The 18,211-nt window shown below is 42.0% G+C and overlaps 1 protein-coding gene across 2 annotated transcripts in view; it reads left to right on the plus strand.

Annotated features, from left to right (window-relative positions):
• Positions 1-322: 322 nt before the first annotated feature.
• The window catches only part of cyp20a1 (cytochrome P450, family 20, subfamily A, polypeptide 1), a 37,461-nt gene continuing 19,572 nt past the window's right edge, over positions 323-18,211 (plus strand). The window contains exons 1-6 of one of the 2 annotated variants that reach the window (XM_072578410.1): positions 323-484; positions 5,021-5,070; positions 7,050-7,216; positions 8,716-8,861; positions 12,999-13,166; positions 14,476-14,554. In XM_072578410.1, the coding sequence (XP_072434511.1) occupies positions 413-484; positions 5,021-5,070; positions 7,050-7,216; positions 8,716-8,861; positions 12,999-13,166; positions 14,476-14,554 (682 nt within the window). In that variant the 5' untranslated portion in view covers positions 323-412. The remainder of the gene's footprint in view (positions 485-5,020; positions 5,071-7,049; positions 7,217-8,715; positions 8,862-12,998; positions 13,167-14,475; positions 14,555-18,211) is intronic. The other variant, XM_072578411.1, reaches the window with a different exon arrangement.

Here is an 18,211-nt window from a genome sequence, read left to right on the forward strand (position 1 = left end):
GAGATTGGGGTTGGCACAGGATTGGGGCAGGGCCGGGATTGGGACAGGATTGAGATTGGGATTGTGACAGGGCTGGGATTGGGATGGGATGGAGCTGGGATTTGGATTGGGATTATGATTGAGACAGGGCTGGGATTGGAATTGGGATTGGGACAGTGTCAGGATTGAGATTGGGGTTGGGACAGGGCTGGGATTGGGATTGAGATTGGAATAGGGCCGGGATTGTGATTAGGACAGGGACAGAGCTGGAATGGGGATTAGGACAGGGATTGGGACAGGGGCAGGGTGGGGTTGCTGTGGGGACGGCCTGTGGGCGGGGCGGGGGACGTGTCCGGACGGAGGCGGCTGGAGTCTGTTGTGATCGTGTCCGGGAGCGGGAGCGGGAGCAGCCACAGGCCGAGCTGCCGGCACCATGCTGGACTTCGCAATCTTTGCCATAACCTTCGTGGTTTTCCTGATCGGGGCCGTGCTCTACCTGTACCCGGTAAGGGAAGCAGTTTGGCCCAGGCCCCGCATCAATCCCCAGCCTTTCCTGCTGAACCTCCCCCGGTGAAGACGCAGATGCAACTGGAAGGATCTCTCAGCCCTGCCTCAGGCCCCGGGGGCAAAGAGACAGAAATCTGTGCTCCACGGCTCCAGCTTCTCCTGCAACTACAAACTCCCCATGTTACCTCCTGCCCCATCTCCTATAGCTTCTCCCTTTACCCCCACTCCCCACAGCTTCTCCCTTTACCCCCATCTCCCACAGCTTCTCCTTTTGCCCCCATCTCCTACAGCTTCTCCTTTTGCCCCCATCTCCTACAGCTTCTCCTTTTACCCCCATCTCCTATAGCTTCTCCTTTTACCCCCATCTCCTACAGCTTCTCCTTTTGCCCCCATCTCCTACAGCTTCTCCTTTTACCCCCACTCCCCACAGCTTCTCCTTTTGCCCCCATCTCCTATAGCTTCTCCTTTTGCCCCCATCTCCTACAGCTTCTCCTTTTACCCCCACTCCCCACAGCTTCTCCTTTTGCCCCCATCTCCTATAGCTTCTCCTTTTGCCCCCATCTCCTACAGCTTCTCCTTTTGCCCCCATCTCCTACAGCTTCTCCTTTTACCCCCATCTCCTATAGCTTCTCCTTTTGCCCCCACTCCCCACAGCTTCCCTTTTTACCCCATTTCCCATAATTTCTCTTTTACCCTAATACCCACAATTTCTCCTTTTAGCCTATTTCCCACACTTTTATCTTTTACCCAGTTCCCCACAGCTTCCCTTTCTACTTCCATTCCCACACTTCCTTTTACCCCATTTCCCACAGCCTCTCTGTATGATCTCCCCTTTGCCTCCCTTCATTACCCCTTTCTGACATACATCATCTCCAGAACTTACCCATAACTCATTCCCACAGCTTTCTTCTGATCCTGTCGTTCATGCAGCCTGTTATCATTACCCCCAAATTCCATTGCTATCCCTGTACTAAATAACCCTTGCTATATATTAACAGTGGCTTTTATGTGTGCTTCAGTCAATGCTGAAATTTGATAAAACTGCGGTCAGAGTAAGGTAGCTGAGGAAAACAAACATTATTCAGTTGATTTTGGAAGACAATACTGGAGGTTAGGCCTGGTGTGAACTTCCAAGGTACGTGCTAAAATGGTCTCCATTAGGATGCTGATTGTTACGCCTTCACATCATCCCCCTCACCCCCATCCAAAGTAGAAATTGGCCTGGGCTGCTGTTAGTTCTAGAAAGTGCACATATGTTTTGTTTGTCTGGACTGAAGTTTGTAAAAATGAAATGTGTGAATGCATGTGAGTGAGAGGACTGTCCTTGAACAATTGTGCCTGAAGATAGTGTACAAATGTGTACAAGGCAGTCATCCTTCTGACTGTTCCATTTAATTTTGAAAGTTGGACAGATGCCACCTCAAGACCCTTGAGAAGTACCATTAATGCTGTTTGAGACAGATTCTCCACATCAACTGGGAGAACAGGTGTACTAACATCAGCATCCTTGAAACAGTTAATGATGCCAGCATCAAGGCCAAGATCATCTTAAATAAACACTGCTGGATTGGCCATAAGGAGCCGTAGAGTCATACAGCATGGAGACAGATGTTTTGGTCCATCCAGTCCATGCCAAACATAATCCCAAACTAAACTCATCCCATTTGCCTGCACCTGGCCCATATCCCTCCAAATCTTTCCTATTCATGTGCTTATCCAAATGTTGTAAATCTACCCACATCCACCACTTCCTCAGGAAGTTCAAACCACCCTCTGTGTAAAAAAATTGTTTCTTGTGTCTTTTTTCAATCTCTCCACTCTTAGCATAAAAATGTGTCTCCTGGTCTTGAAATGCTGTATCCTAGGGATGAGACAACAGCTATTAACTCTATCTATACCCCTCATTACTTTATACACTCTATAAGGTCACCTCTTAATCTCCTACGTTCAGTGAAAAAAGTCCCAGCCTACCAAGCCTTTATTTGTAACTCAAACCTTCCATACCTAGCAACATCTCTTCTGAACCCTCTCCAGCTTAATAATATCCTTCCTATAACTGGGTGACCAGAACTGGACACTATTCCAGGTCTCACCAATGTTCTGTACAACCTCAACATAACATCCCAATTCCTTTACTCAAAGGACTGAGCTATGAAGGCAAGTGTGCCATATGCCTTTTTAACCACCCTGTCTATATGTGGTGCAAAGAATTATGTACCTAAACCTAAACAGGTCGCTCTGTTCAACAAAACTATGCAAGGCCCTACCATTGTTTGTTTCACCAAAATGCAATATCTTATGTTTATCCAGATTGAACTTCATCTGCCATTTTTCAGCCCATTGACACATTTGATCAAGGTCCCTTTGTAATCTTAGAAAACCTTCTTCACTGTCTACTATGTCACCAATTTTGGTGTCATCTGCAACCATGCCTTCTATATTCTCATCCAAATCATTCATATAAATGCCAAACAAAATAGGACCTGTAACCGAACCCTGTGGAACACAGCTGATGACAGGTATGATTAAGCTGCCTGAGTACTAAAGCAAATTGTCATCACCCGGCTCAAGGAAGGTATACAAATGAAAGGAAGATAGATAAAACATTTCAAAGATTCCCTGAAGGCTTCCCTCAAGAAATGCGTTCCACATGTCAATGCATGGGAGACTCTCACTCAGAAGAAACCGACCTGAAGGAAGCACCTGTATAAAGGGACACAATTATTTGAGAACACCCGTTGGCTAGCTGAAGTATAGAAAAGGAAGCAGACAAAGGAATGCCGATGATTCCAAGACCACTTTAACCTCTCAGAAGCACTTGCCAAATGAGTGGTTGGAGATGGAGCTCTAGGATCAGGTTCATTAGTCACATAAGGGCACACAGAACGCAAGATTAGTTACAAGGAATTTCCTAAGTGGACAATCATATCATTAGCAAGTGATTGACGATAATTTGTGGGAGTCTGAACTGTGTGCATGGAAATATATCTTCCTGTGTGCATACGCTTGTGAATATGTCTACATGTACTGTAGAAAGAGTCAGATTTATCTCAGGTACCTTCGTGACATGAATTGAGCTGTATAGCAAGTGCTGCAGCAGAAAAATGCTTGTAGCCTGTTCCCCATAGATGAATCGCAGTGAATGCATCTGAAATACTTGATAACAGCTCCTTGTGTGCTGCTTTGGTGAATAAAAAATTGCCATTGATTGATGAACCACCTTGCATGGTTCAGCAATCGAAGGTTAGTATCCAGCTTATCAATACAAGAGCTGTAACAGCAGTGGACTTGTGTAGAATTATTTAATTCAGTGTTTCTGAAAATGACATTTTGCGTCCTGGAAATACTTAACATTTAAACTGAAGCATATGTTTGTTTACAATATTGGACCTCTGGAGAATTTGTGTTCATAGCAAAATACTTTAGTGAACACAACTATGTAAAGAATAGCCCTCCTTATCTCCCCTCTTTTTTGCCTGTTATCCTAAATCTACACCCTTTGGCTACTGACCCTCCTGCAATTGGAAGTAGTTTCTCCTTATTTATCCTATCATTTAGAAGTTCAATCTGTATTGTTTGATAAATTGTGTGTAGTGTGTTGTTTCCACAAAATTAGATAATGACCATTAAAGCTGTTTTTAGTTGTACTGTTTGGGGGATAATTTTTAAGGCAGGATGCTGGGAATATTGTGCACCAATTTGAATAGTGCTACATTACCTCATACATTTTCCGTAGAGGGCAGATGAGAGCTTAATATTACCATAGCGTTATCAGTTTAACTTACATTTTTTCTTCTGAGAGTGGGGCTTGGACCCATATCCTTTGGACTCAGTCAAGAATTCTAGCAACTGAGTCCTGAATGAAATATTTAAGTTTTGTTTACTTTTACTGCACTTGTTTCCAATGGCCTGTCACTAAATAACACCCAGGATGCAATATTCTTGGGGACAGGTGGACAGATCTGTCACTATACTGATGAGTGGTTACAGGTCTGTTGCTATATAACATGGACACAGTACTGGTGAGGACATGTCAGTTACTAGGTACAGGTCTATTACAACTGAGGGTACAGTACTGGTGTGAATCTTTTGTACCCAGATTTTGATAAACTATTACACAAATAGAAGTATGAATACTAATATATCATAACTATGCCTCAAACTGTGGCCCATTTGATTAGAAAATTTTATACCTGACTGCATCATTATTGGATACTTTCCCAGTTTGACTATAAAGAACCTGTGTAAACTTCATCTGTTGGCTGGGAAATTGAGCCCTGATCCTGATCACCATCCAGGGACTCCTGTTGGGTCATGTGTGGGTGGTCAGTTGTGATTAGTTATAGTTGGCACTTGGTCAGGTAATCTGCTGCAGTCATCATATCCATACATTGGAATCGATGATGTGAAAACAAATTCTCTCTCTGCAGGCTTTCATCATGTTTGACATATAGCGAGAGAGATGTGAAGGATTGTGATATGTAGTTTCTTCTGGGTATTCATTCTGTGCTTTGTTTCCCCCCCACCACCCCAGGCATCCAGGCAAGCATCTGGCATTCCGGGTATGGCTCCTACAGAGGAGAAGTAAGTCAGCTTTTGTTCTACAGGCCTGAAAGTTTGTTAACAAGAAGAAAAAAACAATCTTGCATTTATATGGAGCCTTTCATAACTTCAGACTGCTCCAAAGGACTTTCCAGTGAGCAAAGGACTTTTGACGTATTGTTACAGTCTAGGAAACGTGACAGCCAATTGGTTCATAACAAGATCCCAGAAATTGCAATGAGAAATTGAGGGATAAATATTCATTGTATCATGATATGTGATCTGCTGTGGAGATTATAGGATTATGTGTGTCACTGCCAAGGTCAATATTTATTTCCTCTCCTTCACTGCCCTTGAACAGGTCACCTTTAACTGCTGAATAAAAAACCGAAAGACGTGCGGGTGCTGTAAATCTGAAATAAAAACAGAAATTGCTGGAAAATCTCAGCGGGTCTGGTAGCATCTGTGGAGAGAAATCAGAGTTAATGTTTTGGGTCGAATGACCCGAAATGTTAACTCTGATTTCTCTCCACAGATGTTGTCAGACCTCCTGAGCTTTTCCACCATTTATATTTTCAGACCTTGAACTGCTGCAGTCCATTTGGTGTTGATACACCAATGATGCTAATAGCAACATAAGCATTAGGGGCAGGAGTAGGCAATTCAGTCCTTTGAGCCCACTCCGCCATTTAACATGATCATGGTTGATCTTATCCTGGTCACAACTCCACACTCCTGCATGCTCCCCAGGAGGTTACGCAGCGACAGTGCTCCAACCCAGTATCATGAGAGATTTGGGAAAATACTTGCAAATGTTGGTGTTCACTTGCACCTTCATTTTCTGGGTGCTGGAGGTCATTGATTTTCAAGATGCGATCAGAGAAGCCTTACCAAGTTCCTCCATTGCATCTTGTAGATGATATGCACTACAGCTTCTGCGTGCCAGAGCAGGAGAGAATTAATGCTTAATATGACCTTTCTCCTCAATTCCATATTAAAAAGGCATTTGGACAAATACATGGACAGGAAAGGTTTAGAAGGAAATGGGCTAAGTATAGGGAAATGGGATTAGCATGGATGGATGTTTTGGTCGGCATGGACCAGTTTGGGCCAAAGGGTCTGACTCGGTGCTGTAGGACTCTATGACTGGATGGATGACCCCTTATTTTTAAACAGTGATGTCTAGTTCTAGACGCTGTCACTAGAGAAAACATTCTTTCCTCATTCATCCTGTCAAGACCCTTCAGAACCTCAGTGATTCAATCAAGGTACCGCTTACCCTTCTAAACTCGAGCAGATACAAGCCTAATCTTGCCAATCTTTTTTTCATGATAGCCCAACCGCTCCAGTTATTAGTCTAGTAAACATGTATGAGTTACTTCCAACACATTTAATTCTTTCCTTAAGTAAGAGCATGAATGCTATACATAGCTGTCCAGATATGGTCTCATCAATACCCTGTATAACTGATGGGGAGGTGCCAGTGTTGGATTGAGGTAGACAAGGTCAGAAGTCACATGACATCTGGTTATAACCCAACAGGTTTATTTGAAATCACGAGCTTTCACATTTTTCTACGTTATATACAATTAGCCAGGTCTTTGCCCACTTACTCAATCTATTTTAATACCTAATCCTTTGTAGCTTACCTATGTCCTCTTCACAACCTAGTTTCCTCCTGAGTTTTATGTGGTTAGTAAACTTAGTAACCACATCTTGCTTCCAAGTCATGTATATAAATTGTAAAAAGTTAAGGTCTCAGCATTGATCTTGTGCCACGCCACTTGTTAAATCTTGCCAATCAGAAAATGACTAATTTATGTCTACCCCCTATTTCCTGTCTAACACAGGACACTCCCATCATCCTAGGAATCAATTTCTGGTCAAAGATTTTCTTGTGCCCGTCCCTGATCCTTGGCCTTGGCCTCTGCCTCCCATGTTACCCACTTCTTGGTTTGAGTGTGTCTCAGCATTCCTCCAGCTTCATCTTTTGATAGAAGCGTTATGTTTTTACTCTTCAGGGATGGAAATCTTCCAGATATTGTGAACACAGGGAGCCTTCATCAATTTCTAGTCAGTCTTCATGAAAAGTATGGACCATTGGCATCTTTCTGGTTTGGACAACGACTCGTGGTTAGTTTGGGCTCTGTGGACCTCCTGAAGGAGCACATCAACCCAAACCGAACCTGTAAGTGCTGTTGAGGTTTGAAACACTGAGTAGACCAAGCACCATGTGACAGTGAATCCGAAAATAGAAGTTGAAACCAGTCAACACTTTAATTGTATATCAGTTGAGTGATGAATACCCAAGGCTGAGTTATTGTCCACAATCGATTGGATATTTTTGATGGGTTTAGTTTAGAATAAAATCTACAGGAGAAGGTCACAAATTAAAGTCTAATTGTAGGGTTTGAGTGACTTGTGTAAATGTGCAAGTTTCCCCATATAGTGCTTGCATAACAAAGAGAAATAAAGCACAGGAACAGAAGCCTGTGCCGATACATTTTGCCCTGCCATGCTAAACCAATCTTCGCTTAGAGGATTTGTATCCCTCTTTTCCCTTCCTATTCATGGATTTGTCCAGGTGCTTCTTGAATGCTGCTGTTGTGTCTGCTTCTATCACCACCTCTGGCAGCTCGTTCCAGGCACTCACCACCTTTGTGAAAAATGTGCTTCTAACATCTGTTTCAAACTCTCCTCTCACCTCTCCCCCACAGCTTGAATATATGTCCCGTAGTAATTGACCCATCCACCCTGCAAAAAAGCCTCATACTTGCCACTCTATTCATTCCATTCACAATCTTATAAACTTCTATCAGGTCCCCTCTCAACCTCCTGCATTCCAGTGAAAACAAACCTAGTCTATCATAGCTAAAATCCCCTATAACATCCTGCTAAACCTTTTCTGTACCTTCGTCAAAACATCCACATTCTCTGGTAGATTGGTGACCAGAACCGTACACAATATTCCAGGTGTGGCCCAAACAAAACTGCAGCATACTTGCCTATCCTTGAGCTCAGTGCCCCTCCCAATGAAGGCAAGCATACCGTTGGCTTCTGCATTGCCACCTCCAGTGATCTGTGGGCCTGCACAGCCAGATCCCTTTGCATATCTAGACTTGTAAGGGTTCTGCCATTCACTGAATAATTTCCACTTGTATTTGACCTTCCAAAATGCATCACCTGACATTTATCCGGATTAAACTCAATCTGCCATTTTTCTGTCCATGCCTCCAACTGAGCTGTGTCATCTGACAATCCACTGCAACCCCACCAATCCTTGTATCGTCCACAAACTTACTAATTTAGGCTAGCCACGTTTTCCTCCAAATCATTTATGTAGACCACAAACAACAGAGGTTCCAGCACTGATGTCTGTGGAACACCACAAGTCACAACCCTGCATTCTGAAAAGCATCCTTCCACTGCTACCCTCTGTCTCCTATGACTAAGCAAGTTTATTCACCTTGCCAGCTCAACAGGGGGACAATACCTAACCCAGGGGCACTGAAAGCAATTATAGTGGCCCATGTATGCTGTCCTGGGAGTTCATTGTTAAGCCATAGATTGGGGCTCAAACTATCATTCATACTATGCCAGTCTCTGAATAACTTAACCAAAATATAGGAATTATAATTTAGTCAATTTTCTTTGAAATTTCACAAATCTCTTTCCTCTCCTGTCTAGCTGATCCATTTGAGACCATGCTGAAATCCTTATTGGGATATCAGTCTGGATTTGGAGGCAGTGCTGCTGAGGGTCATGTGAGGAAGAAAGTTTATGAGACAGGAGTGAACAAAGCTATCCAGAGCAACTTTGCTGTCCTTTTGGAGGTAACTGAATTCTTGTTGCATTTAAACTGTCCTGCTGACCTTTTTGTGCTCTGCTAACCTCTATTTTGTTTTGTGATGTCTTTCCAATTTCTCCTTTTGTGAAGACATTGGTTGTTGAATTGCAATGAGCTACACTTCCTTGTCCTTTTAGATGTCTCTAACTTTGACATAATTAGATGTGATCTATATGGACTTCAGTAAGGCGTTCGACAAGGTTCCCAATGGTAGACTGATTAGCAAGGCTAGATCTCATGGAATATAGGGAGAACTAGCCATTTGGATACAGAACTGGCTCAAAGGTAGAGGACAGTGGTGGTGGAAGGTTGATTTTCAGACTGGAGGCCTGTGACCAATGGAGTGCCACAAGGATCAGTGCTGGAACCTCTACTTTTTGTCATTTACATGAATGATTTGGATGCGAGCATAAGAGCTACAGTTAGTAAGTTTGCAAATGACACCAAAATTGGAGGTGTAGTGGACAGTGAAGAGGGTTACCTCAAATTACAACAGGATCTTGACCAGATGGGCCAATGGGCTGAGAAATGGCAGCTGGAGTTTTAATTCAGATAAATGCAAGGTGCTGCATTTTGAAAAAGCAAATCTTAGCAGAACTTATACACTTAATGGTAAGGTCCTAGGGAGTGTCGCTGAACAAAGAGACTTTGGAGTGCAGTTTCATAGATCCTTGAAAGTGGAGTCACAGGTAGATAGGATAGTGAAAAAGGCATTTGGTATGCTTTCTTTTATTGGTCAAAGTGTTGATTACAGGAGTTGGGAGGTCATGTTGCGGCTGTACAGGACATTGGCTAGGCCATTGTTGGAATATTGCGTGCAATTCTGTTCTCCTTCCTATCGGAACGATGTTGTGAAACGTGAAAGGGTTCAGAAAAAATTTACCAGGATGTTGCCAGGCTTGGAGGATTTGAGCTATAGGGAAAGACTGAACAGGCTGGGGCTGTTTTCCCTGGAGCGTCGGAGGCTGAGGGGTGACCTTCTGGGGGTTTACAAAATTATGAGGGGCATGGATAGGGTAAATAGGCAAAGTCTTTTCCCTGGGGTCAGGGAATCTAGAACTAGAGGGCATAGGTTTAGGGTGAGAGGGGAAAGATATAAAAGAGACCTAGGGGGCAACGTTTTCACACAGAGGTGGGTACGGGTATGGAATGAGCTGCCAGAGGAAGTGGTGAAGGCTGGTACAATTGCAACATTTAAGAGGCATTTGGATGGGTATATGAATAGGAAGGGTTTGGAGGGATATGGGCCAGGTGCTGGCAGGTGTAACTAGATTGCGTCTGGTCGACATGGACGGGTTGGAGCGAAGGGTCTGTTTCCATGCTGTACATCTCTGACTCCAAGACTGTTGTCAGAGTATCATTTGCAATGTCGTCTTTTACGTGCCTGTACCTGTGTTCACCTAAACCTTGCAGGCCTTCAAGATCTCTGCGTTCTAAATCTGGAATCCATGTGTCCCTGATTTTAAATACTCCACCATTAGAATCAATGCCTTCAGCTACGTGGATCCTAAGCCATCGAATTTCCTCCCAAAATCTTTCTGCCTTTCTCTCCTCCTTTAGGATTTTCTTTAGAATTTACTTCTGAGCAAGCTTTTGAGAAACTATCCTGATATCTCCTTGAGGACTGGTGCGAATTTCCTTTTGTTAAATGCATTTGGATGTTTTACTACATTAAAAAGGTTTCATCCAGAGGACAAAGTGGAGGGCAGCAGAAAGAAAAGTTGAGCTAGACAATAATTGAAAGATAGATGACAGCGTTGTTGCAGATGAGTGAGGACAGTGTAAGTTGGATGACCATGACATACCATGACAGCAGATCAACTGGCAGGAATAGCTAAGACCAACAGCAGCAGCGTGAATGAAAATTGCTGTTGTCTATTAGATCAGTAGTTTAAGGAAAATTGAATAAAGGAGATTGAGAGAAGGAGGGACAAATGGACTATTTGGGTGAAGCAAGCCATTTTGTAAGAGAGAAACATTTCTCAAAAAATTAGCAAACCTACACCCAATGCTGTCCACGTGAATTACTGACAGAAGTTTAATATAGTTCAGATGACCAATTAACCTGACCCCAAGAGACCACCATCTCACGGTATTTTTGCAAGCTGGAGTAGGTGTCAAATGAGGTTGCATGAGAGCATCACAGAGACCTGTGATCAAGATTCCTTGGAATAACTCCTTAAACCATGCTGGAACAGAGATAGTATCTTCAGCCCCCTAGCTTCTGATTTGCAATTTGAAGCACAAATTCAGAAGAAAACCAGATTTCTATTCACACTGTTACATTTCCTCTTGTACCATATGCCTCACTTTTTACAACAAGTCTCCTATGAGGTATTTCATCAGATGTCTTGTGAAAATCCATATGGATGAAATCCCACAACTATTCTATTCCCTGATTCTATCTAGTCAGAGGATACTTCAGAAAATATTTGTTAAACTTGTCAAAAACGGTTTACCTTTAATCAGTCAGTTTTAGTTGCTGTTGATTGACCTGAATTTCTAAATTATCGTAGAGTTTATCTTGAATCTAGCATCGTAAATATTTCTTCAGAACTCAGACTTTCTGTAGTTTACTCAGTCAGTAATGACAAGGTTTATCCTACTCTTCCTCCATAATCACGAGTCTTGCAGTAACTATTCTCCAGTCCCAAGATGCAGTTTGTACATTAAAAGTGAACTGAATAATTATGGCCTGACCATCTTTGCAAACATTTTACTTCAGTTAAACCATGTGATGGTTCCCCACATTGTACTGCACCGGACTGCTTGTTTTGAAAATATCAGCATGTCCCTCGGGTGTCAGAAGACTGACGCACCATCTGGGAATGCTATTTTCAAGAAGTGCCTGTTCCTCGCCTTATCCTGACAGGCAATTGAAAGTCAAACTCTATATTCTCAAGGTAGTTGTTGAGTATTGTTCAGCTAAACTTTGATCACGCATGGCCAGTTTAGTATTAACTTCTGTTTTCCATCGAGTTCCTACAATTCATTCCATTTTATTTTCACACTTTGGGAAATTACATAAATTTTAACCTGATTTGTTCCTTCTGCCTGGTAGCTGAACAGGTATCTGAGGGTAGGACAGACTGTTTTTTTGTGATATAGGAGTTGATATTTGAGTGTATGTAGAAAATGGTGTTTGCTGGCTCACTGTTGGAAAATCTCAAGCCCTTCCCCGACACATTGAAATTAAAAACAGCTGAGAATCTGAGCACACGATCCTGCCCTTTGACAAATAACCACTTTTCCCCTCCAGGATTGAAATGAATAAACCAGTGAGTGTACTGAATGGAAAGTCTCACTGTTCGTGCCATTCACAATCTGACAGAGTTCTATTTATTATTGAATCATGTCAGGCTTCACCTGTAATTCATTTCAGTTTATGGCAAGTTTTACACAGACATTTGCTCGCACCCCCAACCTCCTGAAACTTCTGGGGATTGATTTCAAAGCCCCCATTACCTCTTCCAAAGGTGATGAGTTAGCCAAGACACAGTGAGTGCTGGCTGAGAATTGGTTGTGGAACAGCTGCTGTAGATTTCAGTCCTTTGTAGTTTCCAACTGTTTGCTGTCTTTAATTTCAATGAAGCTTAGATAGTTGTGCAGCCGGCATTAAAACATGACAAATGAATAGTCAATATTAGTCAACTGTACTTCCTAAACTATGGGAATTAATTACAATATAACAGTATTATTATTGGCGTTATGTGTAAGTGTCAAGTATTCAAGAGGGCAATTACAAAGCTCCCTCTCCCATTTTACTTCGAACAATCCTAGGGCAGGTACAGAGCAAGTTGGAAACTGGATATTCCTACTTTTACATGGACCTCTCCCTCCCTCCCTCCCAGGGAAGGCACAGCATGAATTAAAAAAAGGAGTAATGTCCCAGTGCATTATCCCATCAAACAATGGCAGAGTAATTACAGCATGGGATAATTATAACATAAAAGGACCTTTGCACTGACAGCTAATTCAGTGTACATGCTGAAAATCTGACATTTTACCACTTGGCATGCTGAGTTAGTTTTTATCAGACTGCGATTTCTAGGGGCAGGATATGTTGCCAGACTGTCAGCCGACTGTGATTTCTCTTGATATTTTTCTTTCTGTTCTCCCTTAGCTAGCTGACGAGTTGGTAACAAAGTGGCTGTCATATCCTGAAGCTCAGCATGTCCCTCTGTGCCAGCACATGTTGGGTTTTGCCATGAAGTCTGTCACGCGGGCAGCAATGGGTAGTCACTTTGAAAATGATCAAGAAGTAATACGCTTCCGAAAGAACCACGAATCGGTGAGTGTGTTGGAGCGAGTTACAGATTTGAACAACCCGACCCAATTTAGCGGGGGGAATTAATTTTCATCAATATTGCTACTCTTGCCCTGCGAATGAATTGAATGAGTAGTGTCCTTCAATTGAATAAAGTGCAACTGCTACAGAGGAAGCAGCCTTTTCCTTGATGTCTCAGTGGGTATGGATCTGACCCAAACAGACGAGGAACATTGCTGGTTTGTATACTTGCCTTTATACAATGTGATGATGTTCAGCAGACTTTGCAGAGATTTACTCTTAAATCTATCCTGGTTTGAAGCCCTAACACTCCAGTTTAAATGAATTAAGAGTCTAGTTCCTTGGATGCTGCCTGAACTGCTGTGCTCTTCCAGCACTACTAATCCAGAATAAGAGTCTAGTTAAGTCAAGCTAGTCATTGAGATCATTGTAGTGATGTGGAAGAAGGCAGAGATATCTATTTCCAAGCATCTTTTTAGGGGAGATTCCCTCACTTTAATGTAGGGGTTTTTGTACATTTGCACAGAACCTTTGTAAATGACACATTCCAGGAAGTGTTAGCAAATATTGACACAATCCAGGGATTCTTTCTAAGTGTTGATGTGCTCCAGGGACTCTCTGTGAATGTTGACACACTACGGGCCTAGTATAAAGATAACAATACATTCCAGGGACTTGGTGCAATCACAGGAATCCTCTGACAATATAGTTACAATTTCCATAACTTCCCGGTTAAATCAACATACAAGGAACACTGGTATTTGCTAATATTTGGAGGTGTGTGCCATCCTCCCTGGTATGCTTCAGAAGTGAACCAGTTTCCTGGTCATTCTTGAAAAGTGTACCAGGCCCTCAGTTTAATGTGAAATGTATGCCAGTACCCTCGGTAATAGGCTATACAACACATTGAGACTGTTCATCCATTCAATGATAATTCTCAACTCCAATTAACCTGCATTTTCCTCAACCCTTAATTCCTTCCCCCACTGGTTAAAAATCTCTCAGTCTTGAGTACACTTACTGACTCAGACTCTACATCTCAAGCGGCCATAATTCCCTAAATTCAAGAAATTTCCCCATATCTGTCTGAAATGAATAACCCCTTACTCTGAGATTGTGCCCTCTGCATCTAGACTGTCCCACAAAGGGAAACAACCTCTCCTCATCAACTGTGTCAAGTCCCCTAAGAATCTTAGTAATCAGAGATGTGTGACAGTACTTCTTGTAATCTGAAATATGTGCAATTTCCATGGAAACATGGGATTAGTACAAATTTTTCTTGTATTCTGAGATCATTTGTATTTGTTTTCAGATTTGGTCAGAGATTGGAAAAGGATTTTTGGATGGATCTCTTGATAAAAGCTCATCCAGAAAACAGCATTACGAAGAGGGTAATTTAGCATTGGTTTATGCTGGTGGTACTGTGTTTTTAATGGGAAGTTGTATAAGTGAGCAAAGAAACGTAAACAGAGCACTTCTAACTCCAAATCCCACCTCTAATTGCTGGCATGTGCAGGGATGTGGTTGTGTGCGTGCGTGTGCATATACTCTTCCTGGAGGAATATAGATTATGTTAATTAAATAAATCTGGAATGAAACTACTGGTTGTGGTAAAAACCCATCTAATTCCTCAAGTTCTTTAGGGAAGGAGATCTGCCATCCTTACCACCTGGCCTTAGTGACTCCAAATCATAGTTGTGCGGTTGAATCTTAACTCTGAATTGGACCAGCAGCAAGCCACCCAGTAGTTAACAAAGTAACTCATTAACTCAGTAGGGAGTGAGAAGAAATGCAGACCTTCCTCATGCTAACCCCAAACAAGGAATGATCTGGAAAAAAAAACACCATCAAGTCTCTTAAGAAGTTTACATTTTCATTTGATCATCTTTTAGTTTTCTAACCTTTAAAGAAGGTCTGGGCCTATATCACTCAATCTGTCATAATTTGAACAATCCTGTCATTCTGGAAATCAGTGTAGTGAATCTTTGTTGCAGTCCCTCCTGGGCAGGCATTTTGTTGCTTAGGTAAGTAGACCAGGCGACACTGTACTGCAGTTGTGGTCTCACCAAGACCATGTGCAGCTGCAGTAAGTCCTCTTTATTTTGAGCTCCAATCACTTTGGATTAAAAGGCAAATGAACCATTTATTTTCTAATTGCCAGCTGTAACCTTACCCTTCAGTCGCACTACTTTATTTTGTTTAAAATATAAAATTATCTTTCCAGTTATCATGAAGATTAATTAAATACCTTGTCTGCATCAGGTGTTGACTAATAGGAGCAATCGACAAAATTTCTTATGAAAGCAAGAAATGCTATTCACTAAAGATACAATTATTATCTGAAAAGATTGGCTTTCTGAAAAATAAAATCACATTGGCTAATAGGTTTTTCTTGAAGGCAAAAGGATAAAGTGTAGAATAGTCCAGAATCTGTTTGAGATATTCTGGCACCTTTGGATAAGTCACTAATCATACACAGTTGTCTCTGAAATAGAGTCATAGAGATGTACAGCATGAAAAGAGGCCCTTCTATCCAACTCATCCATGCTGACAAGATATCCTGAATTAATCTAGTCCCATTTGCCAGCACTTGGCCCATATCCCGCTAAACCCTTCCTGTTCATATACCCATGCCTTTTAAACATTATAATTGTACCAGCCTCCACCATTTCCTCTGGCAACTCATTCCATACATGCACCTCTGTGTGAGAAGGTTGCCTCTTAGGTCCCTTTTGAATCTTGCCCCTCTCATCCTAAACCTATGCTCTCTAATTCTGGATTCCCCTATCCCATGGAAAAGACCATGTCTGTTTAGTCTATCCATGCCTCACGGTGGCACAGTGGTTAGCACTGCTGCCTCACAGCGCCAGAGACTCGGGTTCAATTCCCACCTCAGGCGACTGACTGTGTGGAGTTTGCACGTTCTCCCCGTGTCTGCGTGGGTTTCCTCCGGGTGCTCCGGTTTCCTCCCACACTCCAAAGATGTGCAGGTCAGGTGAATTGGCCATGCTAAATTGCCCGTAGTGTTAGGTAAGGGGTAGATGTAGATGTAGATGTAGGGGTATGGGTGGGTTACGCTTCGGCGGGGCGGTGTGGACTTGTTGGGCCGAAGGGCCTGTTTCCACACTGTAAGTAATCTAATCTAATGATTTTATAAACCTCTATAAGGGCACACCTCCAGCATCCGTTGCTCCAGGGAAAACAGCCCCAGCTTATTTAGCCTCTCCCTTTTGCTCAAATCCTCCAATCCTGGCAACATCCTTGTAAATCTTTTCTGAACAACATCTGAATATACTCAATGAATGAACATTCACAGCTCTGTGGTAGAAAATTCCAAAGATTCACAAGCCTTTAAGCACAGAGGTACAGGAGGGAGACCAAAATTGCATGCAATAATCCAAAAGTGGCCTAACCAATGTCCTGTATAACCACAACATGACCTCCCAACTCCTATGCTCTATGATGTATGCTCTGACCAATAAAGGAAAGCATACCAAATGCCTTCTTCACTAGCCTATCTACCTGTGACTTCACTTTTGAGGAACTATGAACCGACACTCTTTGTTCAGCAACACTTTACTAAAATCTTGCAGATCAACTCATCCAGGAAATCTGCCTTCGGATATTTCTTCAACTACTCTTTCAAACCAAAAGGGTTAGGCTTGAACTCAACAAGAGAGTTTTCTTTTCAAAGATGAGAACATTTAGCTGGTTAGTTTATTCTTAGCAACTTGTTGTTAATAGGTTCTCTCTCAAGTCAGCTTGTTCATAGTAGGCTCTCCTCTAATTCAACCGGATATTCGCAGAATCTCTCCAATCCAGTCACAATCCCAGAAGACCTATAGCAAAACTAGCAGTCATTTGATTTATAGGAAATCTTATTAAATGAATCTCTACTGTCTGGAGTGAGCTTTCAGTTACCTCTTAAAAGAAACCACTTCTCGTCTGTCCACAGAGCTTGAAGTAGGTCCATTTTCCACAATTCTTCAAAATCTAAGTCCTCCAAGCAATAATATAAAGCATTCTGTAATACTTTCATAACTTCAAACACTCGTTCCACATCCACTTTCCATATTCTGTATTCAGGAGACGAAGGATTCAGCATAATCAATTTGTTTCAGGTGTCAGTCTCTTAAATTCCCTTGACTAAATATTAATCTTTGGAGAACCAGCTACAAAATAAAGGAAACTTGATCTGGAGTACAGAAATACTGAAGGCAGCAGCATGACATGTAATTTTAAATGGATTAAGTGAAATAACTTGGATTTAGATGTTATCTTTCATGATCTCAAGATATACTAAAATGATTCACAATGATTGTAGTCACTGTTGCAGGAAAGCACTTTAAAAGACAATTTGATGAGAAACCAGAAGCTGGAAATTTGAAACAAAACCAGAAATTGCTGGAAATCTCAGCAGATCTGGCAGTATCTGCAGAGAAGCAAGTAAAAGTTAATGTTTTGGGTCCAGTGACCCTTCTTCAGAACCGTACCACTTGATCTTTCCAAGTTGCAAAATTCCTTTGGTATTTCAGGCATATAATAGTGCAACTTCTATTTCACAGCAGTACGGAGAACAGGAAGCTAGAACATGGTGAAAGGGTAGCTCTGCTAATTAAGGATGGCACTAATACATTAAAAGAAAGATAAGTCCATGAATAAGAAAGATTTGGAGAGATATGGACCAAACGCAGGCAGGTCGGACAAGTTTAGTTTGGGAACATGGTCAGTGTGGAATGGTTAGACCAAAGGGTCTGTTTCTATGCTCTATCACTATGACTCTTTGATCTTAGTTCTAAATATCAGGAGGTAGAATACATTTAGGTAGAGATAAGAAAAAGTTAAGGACAACTCACTTGGAGTAGATTATAGATTCCTTATCAGTAACAACTCGGGATAGAGTAAGGGAGATAATAATGGCAACTTATGTGAAAGATACACTGATAATCATGGGTGGCTTTGATCTCCACAGAGATTGGCAATATTAGCATGGAAGATAAGTTCATGAACTTGTGCCTCCTCGTCTTTTCCTTACATTCTAATTTAAC

The sequence above is a fragment of the Chiloscyllium punctatum genome, chromosome 10 (assembly GCF_047496795.1).
Source record: "Chiloscyllium punctatum isolate Juve2018m chromosome 10, sChiPun1.3, whole genome shotgun sequence".
Lineage (NCBI taxonomy): Eukaryota > Metazoa > Chordata > Chondrichthyes > Orectolobiformes > Hemiscylliidae > Chiloscyllium > Chiloscyllium punctatum.